The sequence below is a fragment of the Canis lupus genome, chromosome 6 (assembly GCF_048164855.1).
Source record: "Canis lupus baileyi chromosome 6, mCanLup2.hap1, whole genome shotgun sequence".
Classification (NCBI taxonomy): Eukaryota; Metazoa; Chordata; class Mammalia; order Carnivora; family Canidae; genus Canis; species Canis lupus.
This window is the reverse complement of record NC_132843.1, coordinates 52,286,427-52,312,961: the sequence shown is the minus strand read 5'-3', so window position 1 is coordinate 52,312,961 and position 26,535 is coordinate 52,286,427. Positions and strand designations below refer to the sequence as shown.

Below are 26,535 nucleotides of genomic sequence, written 5' to 3'. Positions count from 1 at the left end.
TTGCATTTTTTAGTTATCTTTAATGATGAAAACCAATTTGACATTTAAATATTCCACAACATTATCACAAAAAGGCTATTGTAATTTTGATAGAGATTGCAGTGAATCTATAGGTTGTTTTGGGCAGTACTGCCATTTTAATAAAATTGTCTTCCAATCCATAACACGGGATTTCTTTTCATTTAGTGCCACAGAATTTTGCAGTTTTCACTGTACAAGTCTTTCACTACAGTTAAATTTATTCACAGATATTTTATTCTTTTGGATTCTACTACAAGTGGGATTGTTTTCTTAATTGCTTAAGGGTTGTATATTCAAAATCAAACACAAATTAATCTTGTGTATTCATCTTTGCTGAATTTATCAGCACTAGGTTTTTTGTTGTTTTTTTGGTTTTGGTTTTTTTTTTTTTTTTTTTTTTTTTTTTTTTTTGGTAGATTCCTTGGAATTTTCTCCATATAGAATATTACTTGTGGATTGAGATATTTTTACTTCTTCCTTTCCAACTTGGATTCCTTTTCTTTCTTTCTTGATTACTTTGGCTAAGACTTCCAGTATAATGTAGAATAGTAGTGGTGATAGTGGGTCTTCTTATCTTGTTCTTGATCTTAGGACAATAGCTTTTAGTCTTTCACTATTATGATGTTAGTTGTAGGTTTCACAGAATTGCCCTTAATGAAGTTGAGGAAATGCTATTCTTATTCCTCTATTCTACTTATTCCTATTCTTTGATCCCTATTTTTCTGAGTGTTTTTTATCATAAAAGGGTGTTTGATTTTAACAAATGCTCTTTCTGGATCAAGTGAAATGATCACGTGGTTTTTCTCTTTTGTTCTAGTGTGTGTATTGCCTTGGTTTTCTTATGTTGAACTACCCTTGCATTCCTGAGATAAATACCACTTGGCCATGGTGTGTAATCCTTTAGTTTTGCTAAGTTGTGTATTTCTAAAGATTTGTCCATTTCATCTAGTTTATTTAATTTGTTGAAGTACAATCATTCCTTTTTTCTTTTAAGATAATTTATTCATGAGACACGTAGAAGCAGAGACATAGGCAGAGGGAGAAGCAGGCTCCTGCCTGGGAGCCTGATGTGGGACTCTACCTGAGGCAAAGGCAGATGTTCAACCACTGAGCCACTCAGGTGCCCCCAATTATTCCTTTTTCTTTTATTTGATGTTGATAATAATTTCTCCATTTTATTTCTGATTTTAGTTATTTGCATCTTCCTTTTTTCTTAGTCTGGCTGTAGATTTGTCAATTTTGTGTATTTTTTCAAAGAACCAATTTTTGATTTCCTTGATAGTGTTTTTCTGTTCTCTATTTTATTACCTCTACTCTGATTTCCTCCCTTTTGCTAGCTTTGGCCTTAGTTTCCTCTTTTTCTAGTTCCTTACAGTGTAATGTTAGGTTGTTGATTTGAGATCTTCTTTTTTTCTTTTGTTTAGCTATTTATTATTGACAATCATAAATCAACCATTGCAGAGGTGTGCCATTAGTTTGTGGTTATGAATGTACATATAATTTGTTTTTCTGATAAAATATACATAACAAAACATTTTGGCCACTTTTAAATGCATAATTAACTGGCATTAAGTATTCATACTTACAATCACCACCACTTTCCATCTTCAGAATTTTTCATCATCCCAATGGGAAATCTGTATCTACTAAAAACTCCTCATCTTGCCTTCCCATGGCCCACTATAACTGTTATTTGTTTTGTCACTATGAATTATTTCACATATCTACACCATTTGTCCTTTTGTTTCTGACTTATTTAACGTAGTGTAATGTTTAAAGGTTCATTTATGCTGTAGCATTTATCAGATTTTCATTCCTCTTTAAGGCTAGTATTCCATTGCATGTATACACATTTAGTTTATCCATTCATCCATCAAAGGACACCTGTGTTACTTCCACCTTTTGGTTATTGTGAATGCTGCTGCTGTGAACCCTGGTATACAAATATCTATTTGGGTCTTTGCTTTCAATTTTTTGGGTATCTGCCTAGAAGTGGAATTGCTGCATCATATGGTAATTGCATGTTTAATATTTTGAGGAACTACCATACTGTCTTCAACAGTGGTCACACCATTTTTAATTCCCACCAGTAATGCACAGCATTCCAATTTCTCTACATCTTTGTCAACACTATATTCTATCTTTGATAATAGCCATTGAATGGGCAAATATCAATTTGTATTTCCTTAATAATTAGTGATGTGGAGAATCTTTTGATATGTTTATTGGCATTTTGTGTAACTTTTTTTAGAGAAATGTATCTTCTTGTTCTTTCCCCATTTTTTAAATTAGGTTGTTTGATTCTTGGTTGCTGAGTTGTAGAAATTTATTCTGGACCCTGGACCCTTATAAGCCATGATTTGCAAATATTTACTCCCATTCCGTAGGTTGCCTTTTCATTCTGTAGTATCTTTTGATGTACAAATGTTTTTAATTTTGATGAAGTTCAGTTTATCTATTTTTAATTTTGTTGTCTGTGCTCCTGGTGCCATATCCAAGAAATCACTGCCAAATCCAATGTCATGAAGCTTTTCCTCTGTTTTCTTCTAAGTAAACCTAAAGGAGAGGCTGAGGAATCAATTATAAATAGTAAATTAGATGGACTTGAAAAGCACATTAAATCAATATTCAAAATAAAGAATGTAGAGAAATTTATTGCCATTTCAAAGTATAACTCAGATGAATCAGACAAAAAAAATCACTAAGTTGACATTAAAATATTATTTTACCAGATTTGTCTTCAGAAGATTTCTCTTTTGATAAGCAATTCTGCACCTAATATAGTGTAATTTGGTATAAACATATTATGGATATTTTTAAAGGTCTATAAAGGGGTGTTTCATGATGGTCTGTCATAAATATACAATAATATATATTAATATAAATTATTAATGGATTGCATCTTGAATTTGTACAATGTTCTAGAAAGATCCTACTATTTCCATTATATTTTATATCAAATCAGATATTCCTATTGTATTGCATTTGTCAAAATGAGCTCAGTAAAATCTATTTCTCTTATATATGTCATGTTGCATCCATTCAAACTATGGAATTCCCCACACAAAACCAACATGAGAATAAGTTTTGCTGAAAGACTTGCTAATGTAGCTATAAAATGCTTTTAATTTCCTTAACATATAGCATTTAGTTTTAAAATATAAGTCCTTTCACCCATAGTATTTCCATAAACCGCCTTTGTAGTCCAAAAAAAATGGACACTCCCTCTACCTATCCCCCTACCAGCTATTATTCCTTTAGAGTGGGCACCAGAAAAATTTTCCTATAAAGCGCCAGATATGATATTTTAAGTTTTACAGGCCATACAAGCCCTGTTGGATCTATTCAATTCTGTAGTTGTCAAAAAACAAAAACAAAACAAAAAAAAACACCCAACAACCATAGGCAATAGTAAGTGAATGGGTATAGTTGCATATGACTCACCCTGCATTAGAGTACCAATATTTAATTTGCTTATATTAAATACATAGCAAGATATAACTTAGGGCCTAAAATAAAGGTAGGATCTTTTTCTTTCAGAGTCCTTTAGGAAAAGCATCATGTAAGCCTGGAAAGTATCATCTGCTTTAAATATATCTACACAGTTTCATTCTTTTCTTACCCTGAGATATTTATTAAGAAAGGGTAATCTATGGTCCAGGACATGAAACATCTTTGGGGATATATATTACTTAAATAGAAAGGGACATTCTATCATTATAAGAACTCCAGCTCCTAAATAATAATGACTCTTGGGTAAGAAGCAAGTGCCTGTAGCATGCCTCCAACATACTGAATGTTAAAGGACAATAAGTTCTCCCTGGCAGTGATTGCAGCAATTGAAAGTTATATTTTCATATCTAGTATAGGGATGAAATCGTCCAATATTTTTCTTTGTCGTAAGTAAGGCAGTTGGTGAAGACTCAGAAAATGGATTATCAGGTGAGCTTTCTGTACAGGTAACTGGATCCAAAATGCGTAGAACCTAAGGAAAATAAGAAGTAATGTCAGATATATGCCTTGTGATGTATCACTACCTTTAAAGCCCCATTTCATTAATATGTAACGATCATAAAAAATAACATCTGAATGATGAATTTGATTGGTTAGAGAACTTATCCTTTTTCCAAAAAGCTCTAAATTTAACAATGATGTCTAGTTATTACATTACCTAGGTTACCTATTTTTCAAAAATGAAATTAATGTTTTTATAGATATTGGTGAAAAAGCATGAAAACACAGAAGAAAATATGGTTATATCAATTCTACCATAAGTGATGTTGATTTTTATCCTTAACCAAAAAATACCCAACACTTTCCTTCTATGATCTTTCATTCAACTGCCTGGAATCAAGATTCTGCATTCTTCTAATGAAATCATATTTCAAAGATTTTAATAATTTTCTTGTAAAATCAATGGCTTTTCATTTCTCTATTTCTAATGTATATGCCATATTTTATGCTAACAACTGTGTTCTTGTTTCTTGGGTTTCATGGATACCATGTTCTCCTAATTTTTCTGCTCTGACTTGTCCTGCCATTTCCTTTACTGAGACCCACAACAGGGGGAACTGTTGGATTGAAAAGAATTTCTAATTAAGGACAAATATAACATGCTTGTTTAAAGCTCCTGTTTCTCATGTTTATATTCTCTTGACGATCATGATGTGAGGAGGATGGGTTATGATGCAAACGAGGTAGGTACTACAGTTGGAAAAAGCAGTGGGGGAAAGAGCTTTCTCTCTCTCTTTTTTTTTTTTTAAAGATTTTATTTATTTATTCATGAGAGATAAAGAAGAGACACAGACAGAGGGAGAAGCAGGCTCCATGCAGGGAGCCCGATGTAGGACCTGATCCCCGGACCCTGGGATCATACTCTGAGCCAAAGGCAGAGGCTCAACTGGTGAGCCACCCAGGTGTCCCTTTCTCTCTCTCTCTTTTTTAAGGTAAGCCTATGCCTTATGTAAGGAGCTTTCAGTTATGGTTGGATATGCCTGTTTCTTTCACTCCCATATTGTCCAGCCATGTTTCTTCCAAGTTACCACCATACCCAAAGAGCTATAGCTAATTTAAGAATGGCCTGGCACTATTTAAGAGCCAGCATTCTATTTTAGGACCTCTGTTTTTCAACTAGGTTGCTGTTTTTTCCATTTAGTTTTTGAGATCCTTCTATTTTTGTAAAATTTGGTTGGGTGCTAGAGGACAAGCAAGATGAAGGGCTTAAAGTTGCTTATAAATTTGGAAGGGAAAATAAGAAAAGTATGGAAATACTCTCTATGTTATTCTATTCTATTCTGGAGAGAGAGAAACAAAATACCAAATGACTTCAGTAGAAGGAGACTGAGATCCCAGTACAGATAGATTTCTGTAGGTGATGTGGAAGGATTTTAAGCAGGGTACCTTTCAGAGAAATCATGCTACACACAGTTGGAAGATAGGGGAAAGGGTGGGCATTAAAAGAGACAAGGGAAGAACAAAGAAAGGGAGTTTACTGCAGTAATCCAGCTAAGAAATGATGACCTTGAAGCAATGGGGCTGAAAGCCTCACGAGACCCTAAGAAAGAAGGACTGTCAGTTATGTTAACTAATAGAATATGGTGAATAAAGGATCTAGACAAAGCCCTGGGGATACCCACCATTGCACAGTAAAATAGAATGGTCAGAGAGAAGAGTAAAACAAGGAGGGTGTGCAGTTATGTAAGTCAATGCAAGTGTTTCCAGAAAGGTGGGGTAGTCAGTTATAACACATGCCACTGGCAGCAATCGCACAGGCAGTGACAGTTTCCCAACAAGAAGAAGAGAAAGGATAAAAATGATGAGTTTAGTTTGGGTACTGATTCATTATGTGAATAGCTGAGCATCTAGTATATGTACAGGATTACTATGCCAGATCTTGAGGAGACATAAGATACAGCCTTCACCCTTAAGGAGCTTAGAGTTTGGCAGAGAGAGGGAGAATCAAACAACTGCAATTTAACATGGTAAAGAGCCACAAGGGATAAATACACAAAATACAGCGGAAGCCTGAGGAAAGGACCACCTAAGTTTGCCAGTGAGATTCAGGGAGGGCTGATTCTTAAACGTACAGAGTTGCTGGGAGGGTGGTCTGGGCAGAAGGAAGTATGTACAGAGGCTTGTGATACAATGGCATGTCTGTGCAATGAAAAGTGGTTAATGCGGCTGGGACTTGAAGAGTAGGGGGTTGGGGACACCTGGCTAATAGCCTTGAGAAGAGGAGATGGAATAAAGATTTTGAAAAGCCTTTTATACAATATGGAAGGATTGAGATTCCATAATGAAGCAGACTGGGATCTGTTTGAATAGGATACCAACACAAGTGGATTGGCTTTTTCCTTTTTTTTTGGTCTGGTATTTTAAAAATAACTGGCAGTAGAGGATAGTCTGGAGGCAGGTAAAAAGCAAGGGGTATTGGTGAGGAGGCTACTGCAATAATTAAGGCTGGAGGATAGAGGTGTGAACTTGGAAGAGGAGATAAATTAGAAGGAACTGACAGGATCTGTAAAACCAACAGGATTATGGGGATGAAGAAAATAATAATAAAAATGATATCTACCATTTATTGAGAAATTACCATATACTGGAATCTATCTGTGATGAGCTTCATATGCATTATTTTATGAAATCCTCAAGACATCTATATAGTGATATAGTTCACTAAGATAAGCAGTACAGGACAAGAAGCAGGTTGTCTTCTTTTTAAGGGGAGCAAGAAATACAGATGTCAAAGCAAGGAGAAAAGAGATTGTCCTATTTTCAGCTGTCTGTGAGATGCACATATAGAGATGTTACACTGGATATCTCTCTTGAACCCAGGAAAAATGTCTCAGAAGTCTCAAGCATAAAACTATGGGACTAGGATCCTCCCTAGAAAATACAGAAGTCTGTTATGAGAGGAAAGGCTCAAGAGTGGGCCCCATAGGAGGATGGCTCACCCCCTGCCAAATACTGCAAAGGAATGGTCACAGAAGTAGTGAGGATCTGGCAGTGGATAGTGTTGCAGAAACTAAGGGAGTTTGAAAAGCATGGGGAACAGATTCGTATGGAATACCAACTTAAAATAGAAAAAATGTGACGCAGAGGAGTTCTGGGAGGGAATATAAGAGGGCCAAGAAAGAGTACGGTCACAGAAGTCAAGGGAATATCAAGGAAGGAGTGCTGATAAACAAAATATATGGTAGTAAAGTAAGCATTCATGACCTTTCTACAAGCAGATTTTCAGAATAGCAGCACTGGAAGACTACTGGGATAAGTGATGGCAGGAACTGAGGAATGGATGGTACACAGGTACATACAAGTATGCACAGTTTGTACAAGATACTTGTTCTTGCCTATAAAGGTGATAGGGCCTTATCAAAGAACTTAGGCTAGAGGGAAGTTTTTTCTTTTTTAGATGGAAGACATGTGGGTGTGTTATAAGCCAAAGAAGAAAGAGCCGATAGAGAGAAGGGATAATTTGGGGAGGCCTACCAAGCCTGGAGGGGAACCATGCTTTGGGGAGGAGGGAGAAGGGACACCTCTTCCAGTGAGAGAAATGTACACAAGGCTGGTTGCCCTACAGGTAGGCATCTAGATATCAAGTGAGACCTTAAGGAAATTTTCTGCCTCTTCCTTCTTTTTTTTGTGAACTAGGAACTGAAGCCATCTGCTGAATGTGAGGTAATAGTTTGACAGGTACAGAAACAAAGAAGGCAAGTAGCTGAAGGACTGACGTCTTCTGGATACCTGAGAGAAGGATGATGAGGGAAACAGACACTTACAAATGACATCCAGGCAAGTTATGGTGGGAAAAGAAGCCTGGAGAGTGAGCTGATGTGATGAAGAAAAAAAATGTAGGGATCAAGGGAATAAAGATTATGTGATCAAGGAACAGGGGTAATCAGAATAAAGAATCAGGGCTGGAAAAAAGGTTGAGATCATAGGTCACGGAGAGAGGTGTTGAGCTGATTTTACAAGTGGAACAGTTCTGGTTAATGATGAGGCCTAAGACAGGGACACAGGAGTCGCACAATGAAACATAACAGAGGTGATTTTGGCCGTGCCAGTAGGACTATGAGACCACAGCATCTGACAGCTCATTAGCATGAACCCTGAATTAATCCAGGATTGTCAGTGTCAATAGGTGTACACTATTTGATTCTGCAGGATTTGGCACATCCACATCTATATATGAGCATTAACAAATAATTTGTGATGTCAGAAGCAATCTATTATCTATCTACTCATGATTACTGAATTAAAAATTCTACACTAGTTTTCATATCACAATGAACTCAGGTACAAGATTATCAATGATTATCAATGACAGCTAAAAGACATGCTGTTTCAAAGCAACTACATTTTTCTTCTTAAGGACAGAGTAATAATGTTTCAGGAATTAAAGCACAGAGAAGGAAATAATTTTCTCCAAGATCACAAGCACATTAGCATGAGAATCAGGTTTAGATCCCATAATTCCTAACTCCTAATGCCAAGCACCTTGCATTAAACATACCACCTTTCAGTAAGAGGACAGTCTTAGAAACTCCACAGTCCACAAAAGAGAAATATTTTACCGTTTCAGCCATTTTTTCTGCTGGGGTGCTGCAGAATTCAACCACTGATGGAATCTTTTTTTGACTGTTAGTGCCAACATTTCCCAGCAAATGAGCATTTACTGCTTTTGCCAACTTGTGATTTGTTAACGCTAGTTCTGCTGTGGTGTGAGGTTGTGTACTAGGGTAGTAAGTTTGTTCTCTTCCCCATTGCAAGGACACTAGCAGCTCCTCCAACAATCTGCATAAAGACACAGGAATACTGAATATTAATAAGCGGATAAAATATGAAAATCAAGAATACTAAATAAATGAGAAACATTCTTCTGAAATCACATAATATATTTCTCCCAAATCTTTTTCTCAGAGTTCAATAAATTGGGAATTCTGGTAAAATAAGACTATAGAAAGCATTTATATATTTATCAGGTAGTTATCTGGAAGTCATTCAACACAGTACTTTTTTTAGTTCTCAGTTTTTAGTACAGGTAAAATATACTAGTATACTCATCTAGTGGTATAGGACTATTGATCTGATTTGTGTATCTATTGAGTATTTCTTTTTTTATGAGCTACATGAATGGATTTTTGAATGATAAACTAACTTACAAGTCCTAGGATAAAGTGTACTTGGCCATGATGTATAAATCTTTTTATATATTGTTGGGGATTAGGACTTTTGCATCTATATTCATTGGAAATATCGGTCTGTAGCTTTCTTGTAATATCTCTGTCTAGTTTTGTATCAAGATAATGCTTGCTCCAAAAGTCAGTTGGAAACTGTTCCCTTCTTCTGTTTTCTAGAAAAGTTTGTGTAAATTTGGCTTTATTTCTTCCTTAGTTGCTTGCTACTATTCTGCAGTGAATCTGCCTGGAGTTTCCTTTATTGGAAGGTTTTTAACTAAAGTTTCAAATGCTTTAATAGGTTAGGGTTGTTCAGGGTATTTGTCTTGAGCATTCTTTGGTAGTTTTGTGTCTTTTAAGAACTTTGTCCATTTCATATAAGTTGTTGAATATTCTGGCACAGAATTGTACATAATGTCCCCTTATCATTTTATGTCTACAGAATCTAAGTAATACATTCCCTTCCTCATTCCTAATAATGGTAATGTGTTTCTTTCTTTTTTCCCCCCTCATTATACTGACTAGAGGTTTCTTAAATTTATCTCTTCAAAGAACCAGCATCTGGCTATTTCATTTATTTCTGCTTTCATTCTTGTTTTCTTTCTTCTGCTTAATTTGCTCTTTGCATTTCTTAAAGAGGAAACTTATATTACGGACAGGACCTTTCTTCTTTTCTATTATGAGTATTTAAAGTATTAAATTTCCCTTTAAGCACTTCTTTAGTTGCCTCCCATGAAATCTGGTATTTTAATATACAGTTTTCCCTTGAACAACATGGGTTTGAACTGGTGGGTCCACTGAAAGGCTGATTTTTTTTTTTGATAAATATATATAAAGATTATGTGATCAAGGAATAGGGGTAATCAGAATAAAAAATCAGGGCTGGAAAAAAGTACTGTAGATGTATTTTCTCTTCCTGAGGATTTTTTTTCCTTATGATTTAGTAAGTATTTTCTCAGGCCTACTTTATTGTAAGAATGTAGCATTTAATACATAGAACATATAAAATATATGTTAATTAACTATTTGTATTATTAGTAAGGCTTCTGGTCAGAAGTAGGCTATAGGTAGTTACATTTTAGGGGGAGTCACAAGTTATACATGGATTGCATGGGGGGTAAGCCTCCCCAACCTCTGTGTTGTTCAAGGGTCATCTACATTATTTTTTCATTCTTATAATTTCCCCTGTGATTTCTTCTTTGACTCTTACTGATTTGATTTGTAACAAATTATAGTCCTTGACTTAAGATGGTTCGATGAATGATATTTTGACTAACGATGGTGTGAAAGTGGTTAACATTTAATAAATAAAAACTATATGTTGAATTTTGAATTTTCACCTATTTCTGGTCTAGCAATTTGCAGTACCGTATCTTCTCATGTTGCTGGGCAGTGGGAGTGAGCCACAGCTCCTAGTGAGCTAAATGATCAGGAGAGTAAACAACTGATATACTCACAATTTTGTACCTGTATAACCATTCTGTTTTTCAGTTTCAGTGCGGTGTTCAATTACTGAGATATTCAACACTCTCTTTTAAAACAGGCTTTGTGTTAGATGATTTTGCCCAAGCATAGGCTAATGTAAGTGTTCTGAGCATGTTTAAGGTAGGTTAGGCTAAGCCATGATGTTCAGTAGATTAGGTGCATTAAATTAATTTTTGACTTATATCTTCAACTTACAATGAGTTTATCGGGATGCAACCCCATTAAAAGTCAAGGAAGATCTGTGTATAGCAGTACAAACTATTTTTAGGAAAGAACATTATTTTGATAGTTCTGGAGCCTGTGGACATAAAAGTAAACTCTAATACTGTAGAATAGTCCTTAGAAAGATCTCCTTCCAAAAAAAGACAAGTATACTTTTTGGCTTCTACCAAAAATTATGCAAAACTTAATGATGTTCTGTATGTTGGATACTTGAATTTAAATTAAAAAAAGAAAAAGAGGAAGAAATTATACAAAACTGCTATAACTATAACCAAAAACTACTTTTAAATCCAGAGATTTCTTCTATTATGGCTATAATTAATTTTCTTCTAATTAAGAATCTAAGAAGTGTGTGATCTTATTTCTTTAGTCTTCTTCCCTCCCTGGGCATCTATTTTAAAATGCTTACTTGAAGTATGTTTCATAAGTTATTAAATGTAGAGACAGTAAACAATTATCACAATAACAAAAATTGCAAGAGAAAGAAGAGTTCAGAATGTAATGAGTGCCATACTTCTGGGTAGCTATCATTTCCTGACGAAACTGTTCCCGTTCACTCAGGAGATCTTGAATAGCACTCTGTGCATCACGGTTTTGACGCTGTAAACCTGCTCTGGAATTGGTTAACTCATCTGCCATAACCCTGGAAAAGATTAAAATGTCACTTATATACATTCTCTGACAATAACACACTGTAAAGAAGTTAATATACTACTTTTATTTTCAAAAGCTTACAAAGAAGAACTGAACCTAGTCAAGTTCTCAGTTTTTAAATTTTCACTAAAAAGCATTTAAAATGTTTATGATCTTAGAACTCATTAAAGGGATTTCAAAATATTTGTTTACAGAACGACAAAGGAAAAGTTATTTAACTTTCCTACAGAGTGATTTTTGGAATGTACCTCCACCTTACTCTAGATTGACCAAATTTTGAAGAAAATAACATTAACTAAATGTTTTTAAATACAGGAAATTTTAGAGGAAAACAAAAAGCACTGCTTTCCTATCACTCAGTTACCTTCTTGTCCTTAAAAAAAAAATTTAAATAATACAGAAAGGCTGATATAAAAGGGAAATTAAGTCTTATCTCCTGTCCAGCATTCCTATCCTTCTCTTAAGAACAATAATGTAACCAATACAGTTTCTTATATATTTCTCTAGGAAAAAAAAATACATATGTCAACATAAAAGTATATGTTAAAAATAAATATATCCATTTTATTTACAAAACAGGGATTACTTAATACAAAATTTTCTATGCTGTTTTTTTTTATCTAATAATTTATCTTTTCTTTCATATAGGCAAATATAGAGCTCTCTTTTTAAAAAAACAACAGCTTCATGTTTTCTTCTGATTGGATGTACCAAAATTTATTTAACCAGTTCTCTATTAACAGAGTTGAAGTAAAATTTTAAAGTATGCTTATTTAGCTGAAAATTTTAAAACTAAAGTCTAGGACCACAGTGTTACTGACCAAAGATTAAATCAGTTAAAATATCAATAAAGTTGAGTTTAAGCTTTATTGCCCTTAGAATGTTACCATCAGCATTGATAAGGATGTTAAGAAAGTTAATATTGCAATAATCTGTATGACACATGCATGATTTGCCTCTTAATATGTTCAGTGAGCATGAACTTTCATTCTAACCCAATAAACAGTACATTCATTTCTCCACATACCATCCTATACAATCACAATTAGAAAACAAATTAAGGACTTTAAGAGAGTAGTCAATTACTGGAAAGTATCATAGACATTAAGACATGAAGAAATATTTTCCTACAAATTTATTCATCACAATCAATGATTCTTGAAATACAGCCTGGAAACGTCTAATGTTATGTAAGAAATCTCCAGATAATGGAATTTCAAATTAACAGTTACTAAACCATGTGTAAAGCATATGGCTAAACAGTGGAAATATACAGATGGATACCATCCAGACCCTATCCCCCAGTCAGTGCTGGAAGGAGCGGGATAAAGAGACCAAAATTCACAGTATATAACAGAGTTTCCTAACTACCAGTGTATCCATGGACCTAGGTGAGGGCCCTGGGGGTTTCAACTCTGATCGAGAGTAGCCTCATCTAGTATGCCATACAAATAATTTTGTTTTCTGTTTGTATGTGGACAGAAAAAGGTTGGGAAGCTCTCTTGTATACTTAATACAGTTAAAAGAGCTACGAGAACAGAGCACAGAAGAGAAATAATGTTTGAGTTTTCCAGATAGAAGATGGGAAAAATACTTTGTTTTTTTGTGATTTTATTTATTTTATTTATAAGAGGTCTGAGTTTAGTTTTGTTTCTTAAACATTGTAGGAGGAGTAATTTCAACTATAGAGGAATAATCTAGAATTCTGGAATGTGGGAGAATCTTATGATATCACTTTTCTATTTAGGGAGCCTACTGTATGACTATCTAGAGGAAGGACAGTCCATACATACTTATAAATATATGAAGTACTTTGACAATCTAAGTCAGAAATTCTCACACTACTGTCTATTTTCTTGGGCTATCGGTAAAAAATCCGACAGAGCAAAAGCTAGGAAATGAAACACTATTTAAAACAGAAAATACCTGCTTGCGAGGAATTTACTCCGCCACACATCACACTGTATTGACATACGTTCTAGCTGTTCAGAAAGTTGAGCTGTGTTTTGACCTAAGGCTTCATTTTCTAAAATAAGCTGATTTTTCTCACGAGATAGACGTTCAAAATGATACTGAAGGTCATCCCCAACAGAAGCCACTAGCAACTTTTTTAACTCACGATTGACCTAGAAGAAAACATGACCATTACAACCAGCTGAAAGTAATGTCAGTGACTTCAATGTATCAAAATGAAAAAAGAGAAACCACGTTCCATGTATATGGACCTCCATTCCTTAAAGTGCATATCAAATAGCAATATTAAAGTTTCATAATCTATATAAACCATCTGTTTCTATCTCTAAATATTTATATTTATACTCTATGTGATTATAAACTGAATCTCTTCTAATAAGAGTACCATTACCACAAAAGTTATGAACTGCTTCCAGTCAACAATTGAAGGCAAAAATTAGAAACTAAACCAAAAAATTTTGCCAAAATACATGACAGAGAATTTTTTTAGTGCTTTTTAAATCTTTATCAGGATTTAGAAATTAATTTCTTTGTGTCATAGTTTTTTGTTTGTTTGTTTTTTTTTTTTTTTTTTTTTTTTTTTTTGAGGGAGAAAGAGAATCTTAAGCAGGTTTCATGCCCTGGGTGGAGCCCAATGTGGGGCTCGATACCACGGCCCTACGATCTTGATCTGAGCCAAAATCAAGAGTCCTATGCTTAACTGACTGAGCTACTCATGCATTCCCTACACCATACTTTTTTAAGAATTTAAGCAAAGGAAGCAACTCAGGATATCTATAAGCATGTTCTTTATCTAAAAAGTGAAAAATTAAAACAAATGTTCAATAGTAGTAGGTACTGATATATGGTACAGCAATGAAAGACCACTGCTGGTATTAAAAAATGATATTGAAAAAGAATATTCTGTGACATAGGAAAATGTTAATAACTAAAAAAGGCAAAAATGAACTCAATATGTATAATTACGCATTTTAGCTAGATGGTATAATTATAGTTGGTACTATTTTCATTTTTTGTATTTTCTAAAATATTTACAAGTAGATATGTACTACTTTTATAATTAGAAATTAGTTATTTAAAAAATATTAAAGATATATTTAGATAAGAACCACTAAATATAGTGCCACTTATAAAGGCTAACATCTGGCAAAAAGATGAAGAGTCTAATAGAGAAACAAAAAAAAGGATGAGGATAAGGAAATGTTTACTAACATCTAAAGATTAAAGAAACACAACAAAACACTATAGATCATTTTCCATTTACAATGAAGATACTAACCCTTACCTCACCATTCTCTTTATCCCAAATATTATATATGCATAAAACAAAAATACTTGGAACTTACGGATCCTTAAAACAGGAATTGTTAACTAGTGAATTTCAAAGTGTAATTTGGCCCATCTTTGGTCTGGAATTTTATAACCATGACTTCCTTTCTACCATATAAGTGGTCTTGATCAAAGCACCAGTATCCTTCCATCTTTAACTACATTTAAAGTATAAGTTCCCAATATATTACTAGTTCTATAAGAGGTGCTGAGAAAGAGAAATTTAAGAGAAAATCTTTAGAGCAATGACAAGTCAAAATAAATGACATTCCAAGAGGAAATATAGTTTTCTAACACGTAGGCTTAAAAGGGCCAGGTGTAAAGAGAGTGCTCATTAAAGCTATTTATTCTTACCTCTGTCTGTACTCTGAGCTGGTTTGAAAGACCTTCTTTGTCCTGTAGTAACCTCCTTTCAGAGTTCTTGAGCTTTTCCAATATATTCTTTACCTCTGATAGTTCCTTTCTGGGTTCTACGATTCCTTCTGACTGGCCAAGGAATTCTCCTCTATGATGTCCCAGAGACTTAACCTTTGCATTCTTGTTGGGGATGTTGTGGGTTATAGCAGCTTTAGGAACTAATATTCTTACAGCTTCGACTTCCACTGCTTTTTCAGTGAGAATTTTTCCTAGCTGAAGAACTCCTGGGCTTTCCCCTGCAACTGCTTTCTTCCGTGGATTCTGAAGGATGTGATGCTTTATGGGTTGGACTCCAGAGGTAACTTCAACAGATTTAGGTGACTCCTCAGTTTCCATTCCATCTCCTGCTCCTCGGACTGGGGTTGGAGTAAGGGTGACTATCAAAGGAAAAAGAAAACATAAGCTACTTGCTAAAAAGGAATACCAAGGAAAATGCCAAGACATGCTTTATCCTACATTCAAGATTATTGGCACTAAAAATAATACAAACAATTCAGAATAAAAATTAATTTTCAAAACAATCAGGTGTCAGTAAAAGATGAAAAAAGAGTTATAGGTTTGAACTTTCCTTAGGTAAATGGTTTTGCTCTTGATAGAAAATGTAAGAGATTTGGAATCAGGGTATTTGGTTCCAACTTCAACTTTCTAGTATGCTCCAGGGTAAACAATTGAACCCTCCTGAATCTCTATTTCATATTCTGTGAAATGGAGATAGTAAGAACACTCTGGGATTGCCGTAAGGAAAGATGCAATAAGATCAAGCACTTGGCACGCTGGAGATACTTCATAACATTAGTTAAATATAAAAATAAATGTAAGTTAAATGTAAGTGCATTTTTAAAGCCATCTACCTCAAAATCTATTCACCTGTTTTATGAACTCTTGGCAAAGAATGCTTCGCACAAGCTACCCAACCAGATAACACTCTCTTCTCTAGGCCCTAATCAGGCTTTTATTTCTGCTACTTCTTATCTCTTAAATGGTGTTTTTTGCCATTCACTGTGATTTGTGATTCAAACTTACCCCTAAGAAGTTAGCTTTAACACTACTCTTTGCGTTCGATCCTCCCAACTGTTCCAGGATACTCTCTGAATGCCTAAGGCACTTACTATTTCAAATAGTTTGAAACTTAATCGCATCTTTCCAATAATTCTGATAAACACATAAGAGCGGGCATCCTGCCCTAAACAAGTGGAAGGAGCATGGTATTATAGAAATGACATTAACTTTGGGATAAATCAGATTTGGTTTTGAATCTCATTTCCATCATTACTGTGCAATCACGGACAAAATCCTACAGTTATCTGAGCCTTAGTTTTAACCTTCATGAAACAAATTTAATGATATCTATATCCATAGATATAGATATATTATACCTTGTGTCTAAATTAGAAAATGTTAAGTAATGAATAACCAACGCTTGTAAAAGACTTACCATGTGCCAAACACTATTCTAAATACTTACATATAACTCATTTAATCCTTACAATGTGCTTTTCAAGTATGTATGATTAGTTCTATTTTATAGATGAAGAAAATGAGGCACAAAGTGGTTCAAGATTTGCCCTGGTAAATAAGTAGAAGAGACAGATGGAGGTAGTTGAGATGATACTTAACCTACATAAGAGTTCTCGAATTAGTAGTTCCAGTAACATCCCTTTGAGCTACATGTTAGATTTTGTTCCATTTTACAAGTCCAGCCTACGCTTAAGAAAGTGGAAGCCAAAGCGTAAGCATAGTAATTACAAATTTTTATTCAATTTACTATATGCCAAGGATTCTTTTAAGTCCTTCTGATGCATTATATCATTTAAGCTTTACATGAGGTAAGCATAATTGTACCTATTTTTTTAAGAACTGCAGAGGCTTTGAAAGGTTAAATAGCTTGTCCAAATCATCAGTGTCAAACTGGGATTTAAGTCCCTATCTGACTCCAGAGCTAAGCTGTTAATTAGTCTGAGAGGCTTTCCACAAACCAGAATTATTGCCTCATCAATCTGAAGGTATTGCCCCTGCTAAAACCACATTTGTCAGCTACAAAAGACCAAAGAATTTACATAACGGTTATAGTGAACTTTAAAATAAAAAGCAGCTCTCATCTACATCAAACCCGAGTGGCTTCCTATCACTCAGAAGAAAAACCAAGATCCCTACTCTGGTCTGCAAGGCCCTCCCATCATCTGCCTATCTCCTGACTCTCTCAACTTCAGCTGGTGACTCCTTCAGACACTATGTTCCTGTCTGGTTTTTTTTTTTTTTTTTTTAATGTCTTAAAAACTCCTTCTGCCGACATTTCTCTGCTTAGAATGTTCTTCCCAACTCCCTCTTTCCTGCCATTAATTCCTTTTCCTCCTTGTAATCTCAATTCAATTCTTTCCTAAGAAAAGCCTTTCTCTCACCTTCCCAGATTAGGCTGGGTGCCCTGTTTGTGTGCACCTGCTGCAAGACTGCATTTCTCCTTTCCCCTATCTATCAGAATGGTAAATTGACATTTTCCCGCTCAATGTAATTATACAAGTATCTGTGCCCTCCTCTAAGATGTAGGTCCTATGAGGGTAGGGACTATGAGTCTCTTGTTTACTACCATATTTGTAGCAATGTGCCTTACACCCAGTACTGCTTAGCTAATAGACAATAAATGAATGATAACAAGGGGAGGGACAAAGTACGAGCACTTATAACAATGATTATAATGATTATCTTTGAGCGGTCATGGACAGCAACCATGCTGCTTGGTACCTAATACTGACCAGACATTGTATGAGATAGTAATTTCCTGAACATAGAAGTCTGCACTACCTAATTAGGGGACAGGACATACATATAAAAAGAAAACATGCAAGCCATGTATTACAGGGTAATATATAATAAGAGTGCAATATGTGGTGTAAAATTTCTACCAAAATTTTATTTTTAGAGAAATATTAATAAGAACAATCATGGACCAATCTTTAGTGAATTCATTACTATTATATTTTTATATTTATACCTTCTAAGGCAAAGACAAGAAACAGAATTCCTACTTATAAAGAAAAAAAAGCCAAAGTATGTCCTTCACCTCAATTTCTATTAGATATCAGTACCATGTCCTGATCAATTAAATATTAATATCTAATCACTAATTAATCATGTTTCACTGTAACCCATGAAGTCAGGAGAACAATTTGGTAAGAGCAATAATGTCTTATTAAATAAAACTAAAGCTTTCTTAAGAACTTCCAACATACAAAGCCATATTAAAAAAAGGGATCTATGTAACAGTCTATCAAGCAAAGACTGCTGTCACCTTGATTCCTGATTCTCATCCTAGAAACGGAATCTGCCAGCAAAGAACCACAGGAAATGGTAAGCTTGCCCAGGATGATGTTTTAAAAAAACAAAACAACTATGAAAAAATTACCTATAAAGATGTTTTCTAGCAAGGGAAATACCTAACAAGAAAACCTTTCTGAGGTTTATTTATTAGCTTTCTATTTTTTAATGAGCTTACTTTTTTTCTTTTTCACAAACTTTGTTATATAGATACAGAAACTGCAGAGCAGAACAGATTATCTTCACACAGTCACACATGTATTCTCTAGTTTTTAACATTACATTAAAAGATATGAAGAAGAAAAAATTACCTAAATCACTCTAAAATAACTTTTCATTCCTTTACATTACTTCATTATTTTTGTTTGTAATCATAATTAACTTGAGAAGCTCAGTCTATTTTCTATTTTGCTGCAGTCTTCATATTTTTCATTTCATGACTACATTATTTTTTCAAGTTAATATAATATTATTTACTTATTCCATTGTTGGATATTTAGACTTTTCCCAACTTTTTACTATAATAATGCTTTAGTGAATAATGCTTTTATGCCTACAGATTTTTGTCAACTTCTTTTGAACACATTCCCAAGAATGGAATTAATATGCCAGGTGAAGATCTGTATTGTCAAACTGCCTCACGAAATCATTCTCTAATGTGTCAGTAGATCTGTCTTATGTTCTTATTTGTTTTATGTGTTTTTTTTTAAAGATTTTATTTATTCATGAGAGACAGAGACATAGGCAGAGGAAGAAGCAGGCTCGATGCAGGGAACCCAATGAGGGACTCAATCCCAGGACTCCAGGATCACACCTTGGGCCAAAGTCAGGTGCTAAACCGCTGAGCCACCCAGGGGTCCCTCTTACGTAGTTTTATTTTTTGTATGCTCAACATCAATGATTTAACACAATACTTAAAAAAGTGAATCAGAATACATGTAAAGTGTTTAGAATGGTGTTTGGCACAGTAAGCTCTCACTAAATGTTAGTTTCTACTGCTTTTGTTATTATTCTTTTAAAAACCCTAATAAACTTTGGATCTTGATTAAGGGGAAAAAGCAAGCTTCAGTTATGCCATCAAATATAATTCTAACTTTTATTTTCTTATGCTCAAGTCTTACAAAAGTATATCATTAGACTTTAGAACTGTTTTTACACTTTAGATTTTTTGGGGGAAATTTTCCCTAAATATGTAGCAGTGTACTGGGAATCTTGAATTATGTTTGAGAGGAGGTGCAAAGATAGCTGATGTATAATGTGTTCTATTTTACAAAACATTTTCCATTAGAATAAAATATTTTGTCATTTCCATATTGAATGTTAACTTGGGCCTTTGGGTGAACTCCACTTTCAAAAAGAAGAACAAAGGAATTACTTCAGAAAGTGAAATAGTTTGGTATTTCAGATATGCTGTAGGACGTTAGCACTTAGGAGGAGAACTTCCACTGAACTGTTTCAAAAATAAAGGCCTGCTCCCATGTTCTTAAAATCTTTTAAAAAGTTTTGTCTACCTCTATCTAAAATAAATTTGTCACTAAGGCATTCTGTCATTTAAGAAGTTATGCTGAATCATGAATTAACTACAGATTAATTTTAAAAACAACAAAAAGACAAACTAGAATTATACCATTCAGGTCCACTTAAGCTGAAGAAATAAGCAGGTGTAACACTCTGCCATGATTAAACCATGCCATGATACGATTTTTAGGCAAGTCCTAACATTTTTGAGTTGCAATTTTAGGTAATGGAGATTCAAGAACAAATCAAATAATAGTTACTGCTAAACTTAAAAGACAAAGTAACATTAATGAGTATTTAAAATAAATCTCCTTTCAAATGAAACACATAAAAAAATTCCAGTGAAGAAATTCTATCACCTTGGTTCAGCCTCAATGTACTCTTAACTTTATTTAAACTGTTTTACTTACTCAAACATTTATGAGTGCAGGAGTTGTACAACATGACATGGCAGCTGTAACAACTCTTGTGATAACTATGCTTCTAGCTAATGTGCACAGGCAAGGAGGCGAGTGGGTCAGGGCTTTCCATTTTCTCACCTGGCAACTTGCTTTTCATAATTCTATTTTTCCTTATGACACACATAGAAGTCTTTATTACATAGGTACTAAGCACAATCTAGGACACGTTCCTGAGCAGTTATCATCTCTCAGGTGGGAAGGCAATGAATGATTCATGTTACCAGCTCCATAGTTATGAATGATGTTTAAGTGAAGCAAAACATTATCTGCTCTTCCCCCTCTTTGAAGGGAAACAAAACGATTCTTCAATTATTTGCCAATATTACTTCTACTTGTGATCAGTTTTCAAAGAATGAAAATGTATCTCAAGTTTATGGCTCATACTTATTGCCTTCCCCAAAGATAATTGAAGTGGAGGGAAAGTACAAATAATATTCTCTAAAAGGAGTTGGCAAGTTTTTTTCCATAAAGGGCCAGATAAGAAATATCTGTGGCTCTGTGGACCATTTTGCTAATTTAGCAAAGCTAAGGATATTATATAGGTACTTATATAAAGAAGATAAAAAAAATCCCTCATTTTCAAAGATGAAACTCAAACTATAAGAAATTGAGTAAAGTTTGGTTTGTTTGTTTGTTTTTGTAACATAGGTCTAATAATGAGAAGCACAGAATTCTTTTTTATTTGGGATAACTCTTGATTTAAGTGGGATTCAAAGTTAGTGTTCCCCATCATCAAACTGATTTGTAAATATTCTCAGGAGGCTGAGTGCCATAACTTGCCAATGCTTGCTGTAGAATACTGAGGCAAAAAAGAATAGGATTTTATAGTCTGTCATTAAAGAAATATTTCTCCTTTTTTCATAAAACTTCTCTATGTCTGTAGGATGGTGCAATAGAGAGAACACTAGACTCTAGGTCAAAGTGCCTTAAGTCTCTATTGCCACACATTGTGTGACTTTGGGCAGATCATTTAACCTTATTCTCCTTTCATCCCTCAGTGCTTTCAGAATAATGCAAGTATTGAGAGTAGTTTAAAATAATTTGTTTTTCTCACAGACCTGATTATTGGGAGCTCCACAAGACAGGGTGTGGCTCCTAATCTTTGCATTGTCAGCCTAAGAAAATGGTGCTTGGTACAGAAAAGGTGAGTAAGTGCTTACTAAAGCTTGTCAATATTAATATGCTACTGAAAAGATTTCATTTTAACACCCCAAAACTAACTCATTTAAAAACTGCTTATTTTTCCCCCTTCACACCAAAGCATTAATTCCTAACTCAGTTATGGTCTGACCAACTTTTCAGAATATATGCAGATTCAGCTATCAAACAGTTAACAATTTAGGGATTGTCACTCAGTAATTTAAAATCAATATTCCTTTAAATGTCACCAATATCATTTAATAAGGTTTAGTTACTATTAAACTAGAAAAATGTTATAGACAGTGGACTTAAAAATTAGGCCCACATTCACTGACATGGAATCTAAACATTCTTTTTGTCACAGGCTCCATGAATAAAGAGTTCCCTGGTAACATACGTGGGGGTGAGGCTGTGCACTACATCTCTGCAGCTTCACAGTGTATCAGTATGCTAATGGCTCTGAGAGGTCCTATAGTATAACCCCTCCTTTTATCCAGAATTTCCCAAATTTATCTACTTGTGGATTCCTTTTTCATCTAATACATGTTATTCCACAGAATGAGTGTTAAAGTTAGGCTGCTTTATGGAATTCTAAATATTTAAAAGTCTCAGACTTTCCTATTTGGTTTACTTTCACTAAACAGTCTAACTTGAATACCTTTAATTTTTTTTTTTTTTTTTTTTAGTGAATACCTTTAATTTTAATTTTGCTCTCAAGAAGGTTTTGGATTCAAATTCTAATTTTTGAATTGTTTCTCTCTCCCTGTTTCCCATCCACACGAAGCCCTAGCAGCAACTGTGCCTCCTTCTCATGATGACAGTTTTGCTCAGATGTCCACTGAGAGGAAGTTCTGTTGCTAACAATCAATGCTGCTTTGCTTGTAAGGCAGTTATAGGAAGTACAGGAGACTAGCAAACGTCAACCATGATAAGTGAACCTTTTTTTAGGTCATGCAATAGAAGGAACTTTTTTGTTCGCTAACCACAGTTAACATTATATTAAGTAGGAAGAGGATTAGCAGCTGAATTATGTATCTTACTGTAAAATTAAGATCAAATGAAATAATGTATGTGAAAGTGCTTTATAACTCTAATCCTCATTACAAACAGGGAACAAAAAATAATTTGCATTCCCAGAGGCTTCGCAATAACTAACTTTTAATCACTAATGATAATATATTTAGGTTTTGCTTTTTGCCAAGGACCATGTTAATGACTTTCACCTTAGTTACCATTTAATTGCTCTATTTCTTATTAATCACCAGTTTATTATTTTCATGACATTCTTTGTTTTGCTTACTTTAATACTATAAAAGCTTTATGGTAACTCTGAAATGCTATTAACACAGCACAATCTTCTCTTTCTTCCTTCCTAAACAGATTTAAATCCCCTCACCTCCTTTTAAAAATTTTATTTATTTATTTGAGAGAGAGAGAGAGAGAAAGCAAGCAGGCACAAGCACTGGGGAAAGAGAGGGAGAGAGAGAAGCAGACTCCCCAAGGAGCCAGGAGCCCCATGCAGGGCTCGATCCTAGGGCCCTGGGATCATGACCTGAGCTGAAGGTAGACGTTTAACCAACTGAGCCACCCAGGTGCTCTGATTTCAGTCCCTTTTAAGGAGTTCATTGTTGAAGGTCTATTTGCTACAAATTGGCTTCTGGAAAGTAGTTTCCCATCTCTCACTGACAGCCCCAATCTCTGGAACTCACCCCACCCAAGAATAACCTGAGTCAGGAGGCCCTCCCCTTGGGACATGCTAACACTGTTACTAACACCTCTGTGAACATGGTCAGTAGGTGAGAAGGGCCTGAATCACAAGGGAAGAAATCTGGGCTATAGACCGATTTGGAAGTTATTCTTACAGATAATTACTGATGCCCTGAGAGCAGAAGAGAAAGAGGGCTGAAACATATTAATATTGAAAAGATAAACCAGAGGAAGAAGAGGATGAAGAAAGAAACAGAGAAAATGTTGCTAGAGCACTGGTGTCCAGTAGAACTTCCTGCAGTGATGGAAATGTTCTGTATCTGCATTTTCAAATGCAATAGCTACTAGCTACATGTGGCTAATGAGCACTTGAAAGTGGCTAGGGTGCCTGAGGAACTGAATTTTTAAGTTTTAAAAATATTCATTTAAAGTCAAATAGCCACATGTGGCTACTGCATTGCAGAGTGAAGGGCTGAAAACAAGAGTGGTATCATGGAAATCAAGGAAAGAAAATATTTCAAAAAGTGGGAATGAGCAACAGTATGAAATGTTATAGAGAGGACAAGCAAAGCAGGACTAACAAGTTAACTACTGTATTTAGCAAGTGTGATGGGTTGAATTGTGTCCCTGTCTGCAAATATTCATATGTAACCCTCCATACCTCAGAATGTGACTTTATTTGGAAATAGTGTCATTACAGATACAGTTAGTTAAGATGAGAAGATACAGGAGTATCTAAACCAATATGAATGATGTCCTTTTAAGAAAAGAAGAATTTGGACACAGAGACACAAACACAGGGAGAATGCCATGTCTACATAAAGGCAGAGACCAGGGTGATGCATCTCTAAGCTAAGGAATACCAAAAACTCCCAGCAAACCAACAGAAACTAGGAAAGAAGCCTGGAACAGATCCTTCCCTAGTGCTTTCAGAGGGAACATGGTCCTGCCAGCACCTTGATTTGGACTTCTAGCCTCTAGAACTGTGAGGCAATACATTTCAGTTGTTTAAGCTACTCAGTTTGTGGTGGTTTGTTATAGCAGCCCAAGCAAAATAACCTAGCAAAAGAGAGGTCTTTTATACTTCCTAGTTGCTCGACCACCTACTTAAATCTTTAAAAATATATATCTTCTTGTTTATTGAAATCTTAATCTTCTAGTGTATAGAAAGCATAGCTGCAAAACTTTGCTTTTACACTAAAATGTTTAACAGTAGTTTAACATTTGTAATGAATACTAACCAAGTATGTTAATATTCAGGTGGATTTCTGAGTACTGAAATGTAAACACTGCATTACAAAACAAGCATGAAGAAATCTGAAATACAAATGGCTCCCAAGAGCTCTATGAGATTTAGTAACCTGGCTCAAACATGCCTTCATCCTATGGTCATAAATTGTATGTTTTAAAAACAATTCTTATCAAAAGAAGAACACTTACCTTTTGTATCTAAACTTTCAAGAGTAGTCATTTTTTTAACCAATGAAAATGCACCTCAAAACTTCTACCGAAAAACCTAAAAATGTATAAAGTGAAAGAATTAAAACCATATCATATAAAGACAGTCACTAAGTCCCTGTAACTTAGATGTTAGAATATTCTACTTGTTTCTGCATTTAGTAGCCATGCATTTCAAAATGCAATTTCACAAGTGATACTGTTATGATATTGATATTGTTATGTAACAAAAAAAATTTACTTTCAAATTTGTTTCATGGTTTTCACCAAGGATACTCTACCAGGTATCTGTCCTGAATTTTAGTTAAGAAACTGCAGTGAAGTTACCATAGGGGCTTTTGTATCACTGATAAGACAACGGGATATTTTAAAAAAGATTTTAAGAGAGAGAGAGAGAGAGAGAGAAAGCAGGAGAGGGGGAGAAGGAGACACCCCCCCCCCCCAGCCCCGATTGAGCCGGGCGCCTGATTCGGGACTAGATGCCAGGACCCTTGGGATCATGACCTGAGCTAAAGGCAGACGCTTAACCGCCTGAGCCACCCAGGCGCCCGACAATAGTAATTTTAAAAGGATTAAAGTAATTGCTTTCTCAGGGGACATTAGTGATACTAACGTTTGATACTAATTTGCTCACTATATACATCAGAGAGGCGCTTCCGTTTATCAATTTAAACAGACGACAAAAATACTCATAACTTGCATTTTCTTGGGAATAAAAATTAAAATGGCATAACCTATGTTTTCAGAAACGTCCGTATGGCCTTACAGTAAAGCCTAAGGTTCGCTGGAGAACACCAGCAGGAACATGGCGCTAGAGCAGGGACGGGAACATGATGAACTGTACATTAGATGACATCTGGTTCACGACAAACAGTATTCGATTTAACGCGGCACAGAGTCTTCCGTAACTACCTCCCTTAAGAGTCCCAAATCTTCCTCCACTGCCCTGAAAACAGGTCTCCAGAGACCCGTTCGCAGGGGCAAGTAGCCCTGCCACCGCGCTGGGCCGCCGCGCAGCACACAGCACCCACACCGCGAGGGGCTCCCGGCAGGTCCCCCCACCCGAGGGGAAGGGAGCGCGCGGAGTGGGTGACCGTCGTGGAAACGACAAGCCTGTCAACCTCTGCAGCCCCGGTGAGCCCACTCCGAAGTTCCGTCCCTGTCTGCATAAGCTTTCCCAGAACCAAGGCAACCTTACCTTAAATCCACAGCGTCTGAGCACCTGACTCCCACCCACACCGCCGTCCCTTTCCAACACGCCCCTCGGTCACACAAACACAGACCAGTTCCTGGACTCACCGCCCAGGTTCCCCACTCCTCTGATTCCAGCGGGCTTCTCTTTACAGACTGTGGGGCTCCGCGTCTCTTAACTTCGCACACTCCTTTCCATTCCGAAGCTGACCCGCCCAGGCCTGCCTGACATCCAGCTGCTCGCTCACTATTAATCACATCCTGTTCTCAAGGGGTTCGTTTCCGGAATCGTTTTCCAAAAGAAAAAGGTAAATACGCTGCGGTGTCCTAAAACTCGAGTAACCCAGCACGTACGGTGTAAGGCTTCGGTAAGTGAAGAATGGATGGGTTCCTACTTAAAAATAAGATATAGACTATTTGGAGCTCTAGCCGTCTCTGCACTTAACTTCCGGGTCACCTATCAACCAAAT

At 35.5% G+C, this 26,535-nt stretch overlaps 2 protein-coding genes across 8 annotated transcripts in view; one reads left to right on the top strand and one right to left on the bottom strand.

The window, feature by feature from the left end:
* Positions 1-26,535, bottom strand: BLZF1 (basic leucine zipper nuclear factor 1). Of its 3 annotated transcripts, XM_072830515.1 has the most exons (8): positions 26,174-26,535; positions 24,857-24,932; positions 15,216-15,655; positions 13,485-13,684; positions 11,419-11,547; positions 8,595-8,814; positions 3,815-4,006; positions 1-2,589 (listed from the first exon to the last, which is right to left on the bottom strand). In XM_072830515.1, the coding sequence occupies exons 2-7, from the start codon at positions 24,885-24,887 to the stop codon at positions 3,821-3,823; spliced, it is 1,206 nt and encodes a 401-aa protein (XP_072686616.1). In that variant the 5' UTR covers positions 24,888-24,932; positions 26,174-26,535; the 3' UTR covers positions 1-2,589; positions 3,815-3,820. The 3 variants fall into 3 exon arrangements, with proteins under 3 accessions (XP_072686616.1, XP_072686615.1, XP_072686614.1); XM_072830514.1 differs by lacking the exons at positions 24,857-24,932; positions 26,174-26,535 and adding an exon at positions 20,519-20,668; XM_072830513.1 differs by lacking the exons at positions 1-2,589; positions 24,857-24,932; positions 26,174-26,535 and adding an exon at positions 20,519-20,668 and having other exon boundaries at positions 2,649-4,006.
* Positions 21,620-26,535, top strand: part of NME7 (NME/NM23 family member 7) — a 269,129-nt gene continuing 264,213 nt past the window's right edge. For 3 of the 5 annotated variants that reach the window (XR_012032960.1, XR_012032965.1, XR_012032964.1), the window contains exon 1: positions 21,620-21,713. Coding sequence is in view for 1 of the 5 variants with exons in the window: in XM_072830516.1 (XP_072686617.1) it covers positions 21,693-21,713 (21 nt within the window). In the remaining 4 variants the exon portion in view is untranslated. Of the gene's footprint in view, positions 21,714-26,223; positions 26,374-26,535 lie in introns of those variants that run through there. The other 2 variants (XM_072830516.1, XR_012032963.1) reach the window with 2 other exon arrangements.